The 6,018-nt window shown below is 43.0% G+C and overlaps 1 protein-coding gene across 4 annotated transcripts in view; it reads left to right on the plus strand.

Annotated features, from left to right (window-relative positions):
• The window catches only part of KIF13A (kinesin family member 13A), a gene marked incomplete at its 5' end in the record, with an annotated part of 214,779 nt that extends 212,104 nt beyond the window's left edge, over positions 1-2,675 (plus strand). For all 4 annotated transcript variants that reach the window (XM_082848810.1, XM_082848812.1, XM_082848809.1 and 1 more), the window contains one exon: positions 1,725-2,675. In XM_082848810.1, the coding sequence (XP_082704936.1) occupies positions 1,725-2,609 (885 nt within the window). In that variant the 3' untranslated portion in view covers positions 2,610-2,675. The remainder of the gene's footprint in view (positions 1-1,724) is intronic.
• Between the last annotated feature and the right edge of the window lie 3,343 nt (positions 2,676-6,018).

The following is a 6,018-nucleotide window of genomic DNA, read 5'->3' on the forward strand; positions in this document are numbered from 1 at the left end:
ATAAGAGAAACAAACACCTGAAATCCAATTTTGAGTCTAAACAAGTCAGGTAGAGAATCTAGAAAATGTAGTGCAGGTTACTGATTCCGACAGTTCTGTCCAATTTTTGCTCCTTTACTAAACGTTTCCTCTCAACATTAGGGAGAGATCTCTCTAACCCACTCCCTTTTTAACAGTGCTATTTAATTAGAATACAGCTAAAGATAAGACAGAGAGGTTAGTGTTGCCAAAAATTTTGTTTTGCTGATTTCTGGAATTTTATCACTGATATTTGATAGTCACCTTTAATTAATAGACAAGGAATTAAGACTACTGATGCTTTTAACTAATTTATATTCAAGCTATTTTAAAATCTAAAAAGAGTATTAAACTATTTTTTAGGTATTTAGCATCTTATGAGATAGAAAAGAAAATATTGCTGTAAAATTCAGCTGATGAAATTTGTTCATTCGTAAACTCCCATCTGCTCTATCTGTGGAGCGTGCTTTTCCTCACCCTCCCCAATCCTTCTCTCTTCCTCACCTCTTCTCTCTCTTTTTCTCTCTCTCGAAATGAGTAACATTAATGTTTTGGTTCCAGGTCTTTACAGTTACTCTGTTGTTATACTGATGGAAATTTCATCCACCCAGCAGTGTCCAGGGTTATCCTTGGAGCAAGGACCACAGTCGTAACTCCCCAAGGGTAGGGACCATGCCTGTCTTTGCTCAGCATTGGTATTCCCAGTTCTTAGGACAATGACTGGCATGTAGAGGATGCTTGATGAATATTGTTGAATGAAAGTCAGGTTTTAAAAGAGAACAGGAATGGTTGCAATGTCATCAGATGTATATGAGGTTAATTAGAAATGACTAGATAGTAATATCATTTATTTTTATTTGAAAATAAAATGCCCATGTGTTTTATATTGTTCTCCACCAAATTTAAAAGAATCATGAACTCAGGGAGAGAGATTGGAAGATGATAACAGCCACTCTTGCATATTTACCAATCTTTATAAACAGAATCCTAAAGCTATTTGACAAAAGAGATTTTCATTTAACTCTCACTATCTTCCTCACTTTCTAGTCAAATCCTCTTCCATGCTTCTCAAAAATGCTAGAAAATAGTAATTGTCAGATTAATTCAGTATTTTACGGACTTACAATATTTAGTGTAATACTGAGAATGGATGTTGAAATCGCGTTCTTTTCCCTTTTGCCATTGGGGAATCTTTATTTACGGCCCTTCCTCCCCATAAAATAGCTCAGAAACGTTTTGCAAATCATCGTGTTTATCTGCACTTTGCTCCCCAAGGTGAGGATTGTAAGAACATATGAAACAGCAGCTCTTCTCTGCCTCTGGCTGTCCCTCTACTCATTTAGTTAGAAAAGAGAACATCTCCAACTGAAAACTAATCATGAGGAACTAATTAAAAGTCTACTGCACTTCCTTCCATCCTTTCCTTTAAACCAGGGGAGGAAAGGTTTCTAATTATTAGTGAGTGAGCACAGAAGAAATAAATCTTTTCATCTTGGATGGTAATGGGTTCATGCTCAGAGATCTCTGAGGATAATGTACCTTTGTCCAGGACAGTTGACAAGATTTAACCAAACTCAGAAAACAAAAACAAAAAACACTAGAAACATGTGAAGGTGAATGCCTTTAACAGTAAAGTGTTTACAGCCTGTCTCAACAATGCAGTTGCTGTAAGAAGCTCGTGGCTGACTTTTGCTTCATTTCTGTAGGACTCTGAAGAGGAGGAAAACGATCTAGAAGCTCTTAACCGGAAGCTGATAAGTTCACAGCCTTACGTACCTGTGGAGTTTGCCGACTTCAGCGTTTACAATGCCAGCTTGGAGAACAGAGAGTGGTTTTCTTCTAAAGTCGATTTGACGAACTCAAAGGTCCTGGAGAAAGAAGTGTCCTGCAGCCCCACCACCAGCAGCATCACCAGTGGCTACTTTTCCCACAGTGCCTCCAATGCCACCCTGTCTGACATGGTGGTCCCTTCTAGTGACAGCTCAGATCAGCTGGCCCTTCAGACAAAGGATGCAGACTCCAGTGAGCATCCCGGAGCATCACTTGTGCATGACTTCAGACCATCCTCAAACAAAGAGTTGACAGAACTAGAAAGAGGCTTGGTAAAGGATAAGATAACTATGGTGCCACTCAAGGAAAACAGTGCCTTAGCCAAAGGGAGCCCATCATCCCAAAGCATCCCTGAGAAAAACTCCAAAACCTGCTGTAGGACCAGCTCATGTTCAGAACAAGATGCCTGCTCCAGCAAAAATGGCCAGGCGGCCAGGGAATTCTGCCCCAGGGAGGTGACCATAGAACACACCACAAACATCCTCGAGGACCATTCTTTCACAGAGTTTATGGGTGTGTCAGATGGGAGAGATTTTGATGGTTTGACAGATCCTTCTGCTGGAGAACTTTCGAGTAGGAGGAACCTACCAAATACAATGGACAGTAAGAGTGTCTCAGATGGGCCCCAGGACCCTGGCCAGCTGTGTTCCTCAGCAAAGAGTGACCAGGTGATAAATTCCAGGGGCAGTCTTTCGGGTCCTGTGCTATCAGTGAGCGCACCTAATTGTGCTCCAACTGCCAGAGGCCCTTCATCACAGTGACTTAGTAGGAGAGATTCATTCAGATGTTTCTGACAGGGACAATGGGCCCAGTTGGGGACCAAGTTCACAAGCTGCCCAGCTGGCTGGCTATGGTGGAGCAAGTCTGCTGTCATAGTTTCCGAGTGGGGTTATGACATATGTAGGACATATGTATGTCCTACATATGACATATGTAGCATATGGGTTCATGTTGAATTAAGTGTTCACCTCGTTAAGGATCAGTCAATCTCGTGTTCACTCCCCGAGATGTTTAATTACGGGCTCTCCCAAGGTATCCTGGTAGCATCTACCATATTTCATCACATCTGTGATTTCTTTGATTATTAGATACGCTATTATTTTATGTATCATTAAAGCAAATACTTCCAATTAAACTATATCATATCAGCAGTTTCAGAGATGTTAAAAAGCACAGGGTGGTGGTGAGGGAGAGATGCATCGCAGATTTGATAAAATACATCCATTTGGTGCCCATAGGATAAAAAAATGCTTTGGGGAAGCATAGGTGAATTCCCTGAGCAATTTAAGTGTGGGCTTTGGAAGTTACCCAGGTTGGTTTATTACAGTGTTTAATTTTCGTATTGGAACAAAGTGGGTTTTTGCTAATATTCCTAAGGAAAATAGTGAATTATATAATTAGAGTACCACCATCTCTTCCCATTCAGTGTCACTGTTTCGATCCCACACCCCAGCCATAGCTGTGTAAGGAGTATGGGAGCGCCAGTCTTAGCAAAACAAAGAGCTGACAGAATTAGAAAGCAGCTCAGTGAAGGAGCAGATAATCAGCCTGCCGTCTGTCTCTCTGGGTTTTTTTTGTTTTGTTTTGTTTTTAACATCTTTATTGGAGTATAATTGCTTTACAATGGTGTGTTAGTTTCTGCTTTATAACAAAGTGAATCAGTTATACATATACATATGTTCCCATATCTCTTCCCTCTTGCGTCTCCCTCCCTCTTTTGCTGAGGAAGTTATCATCCCAGTTTGCTGGCTTCTTCCCCCAAGTCTTCCATACTAGCCCTTTTAATTTCAGTGTGTGGTCATTTATACAGCATATTCACAAATAAACTGCAAAAAACAAATAGTGGGGTCTCTTACAACTTAGAAAAGACTTCTTTCCCCAACATAAGGATAAAATAAAGTTACTCATTACTGTTCTTGCAAGCTGAACAGTCATTTGTTTAAAAGTCTTCAGCTTCCTTTACACTGATTTTAAGCAGAATCTGCTTTGCTGGCCTACATGAGCTTTTTAGTCCTTCTTCCAAGAAGTCCAGGAAGAATGTGGTCCAGGGGTTAATTCTTCACCCTGGAACAGTGCTTCTCAAACCTAAATGTGCAATAGACCCACTGGGGGGTGTTGGGAGAAGATGCCTCTTAAAAAATACAAATTCCCAGGAGTCGCTGCCCTGCACACCTAAGGTTTTGCTTCAGTCCCCGTTGGAGCGGGGCGAGGGGTGGTGTGGGGATAAGGTTTTCACAAACCCCTGTGCTGAAGGGATACAGGGTAGGGTGTCTGAGGGCTGCCCTGTTAGAAGCACGGCCTGGCCCGCAGAAGGGGGAAGAGGGGCAGCAAACTCCCCCTCACCCCCGCCTTGTTTCGTTGCCTGGATTATTTAGAACCCAGTAACAGGAACACTACCTGATTTTTGCTTTCGAAAGGTTCCAGAATAGAATAGTGTGTCCCTGCCAAAGGTCTTGGTTTAAAAGTGGAGTTTACAAAAAACGTTTGTTGTATCAGGGTAATGTGGGACTTTGGTGGGTTTTTTCTTTTTTTAAAAATTGCTTTAGTATTTTTGTTATCTTGGTTTTAATTTGTTTTGACAGTGTTAAAAGTCTGAGCACTTTTTAAGCACTCAGGTTTGACTTTTGTTCTCACCCTGGTATGACTTAGAGTGTAGACCCAGCAATAACATTTTTTTTTTACTTTAACTTTAGGTCTTGCTGTCTGTCATTACTTTTCTTAGAATCTTCAGCCTTGGAGCTGGGTTCGTCCCTTGTGTAGAATACATTCTAGAACTGGATCCCGTAGTCAGCCAGATCCTGCAGGTCCCTCTAGGAAGAGCCCCTCGTGGGGGATGGTCTCCGTGGGTGGGGAGGGCGGGGACAGGAGCCTGCACTCACCAGCCTCTGTGTTCCAGGGGAGCACGACCGCTCCGTGAGAGGCAGCAAGCCAGAGCACCAGCCCATCTTTAAAACGTGCTGCGGCCCAGCCGGACCTCACACCAGCGCAGAGAAGCCGTGGCTTCGGGAGCCACCTCCTTTCCCCTCCCAAGCCGGCAGAAGCCGCGCTTTGTCACTCGGCTGCATCGGCAGCCTCTGCTTTCTTCCACAGAACCGAAAATCCTGGCTTAATGAAGTGGCAGTATTTTTGTGTGCACTCACTACACACCCACACTGTGTAGAAACCTCCACAGAGTCAAACAAACTTTATTCTTGTACAATTTTAATCAGTTCTTACTGTAGAATCTGGAGTCAACGCTCTAATTTTTTTTATAAATAGTATATGTTATGTATATGAAATGGTATCTATAGTATGTCTGGAGACAGACAAGTCCGCACACTAAAAGGGGGAGAAAAGTGGTTTGTAGAAAATCGGAAGGTACTGGACTTCGTTCCAAAGCAGCTTGGGCGATCTCTCAGAACAGGAGCAGATGAAAAAGATTGCGTTGCCTAAGAATGAGGTTGTAAATCCCTCTTTGCAGCAAAGGTTACAGAATGCCGTTCTTTATAACCAAAGAACTTACATAAGACTGAATGTTTTTGCTGTCCACTCTTGTTTTATGTGTACATACGTGTTTGACTGCAAGTTCGGTGCCATACGCCCCTTGGCTCCCAGGCCACGTGCTGCCGTTCTCTGTCCTGTTTCATAAGCACACTGAAAAATCTCACAGCTCCGTTCTTTGGCCTTCCACCTGGCCCGCCGCCTGCTGACTTGCCGTGGAATTGGAACCGTTGACAGTGACTGGGGCTCTGACCCCAGCGTTTCTGGTCCCTTGGTCCAGGCCATCCAGGCAGGTGGGATGCAGAGAGCAGTATTACTGTAAGAAAACACAGGGACAAACCAAGAGTTGGGTTGCGGGGAGGGGGGTGTTGATTTTCGTCTCTTTGTGGTTTTGTTGTGGTGTGGTTTTGCCATTGTTGTTTTACTTCAATTTTGGAAAATGCTGAAGAGATGAAATGAGCTGTAAAGTTCACAGGTGCCCACTTCACCGTGTTCGCAGGAGATGATTGAATACAGATGACCCTGCTGTCCGTGTCTTCATTTGTAAAATTCTGTTACCGATGGAGACACTGAAGGATTATGTGTGTGGAAGTTTTTACAAAAGTACTTTCTGTACCTATTGTGTAGATGCCTGTACAGTTGGTCCAGATGTACAGCAATAAATGTGTCGTGGGAGCGAGAGAGTGTGTA

Source organism: Leucopleurus acutus, assembly GCF_964270905.1.
Source record: "Leucopleurus acutus genome assembly, chromosome: 10".
Classification (NCBI taxonomy): domain Eukaryota; kingdom Metazoa; phylum Chordata; class Mammalia; order Artiodactyla; family Delphinidae; genus Leucopleurus; species Leucopleurus acutus.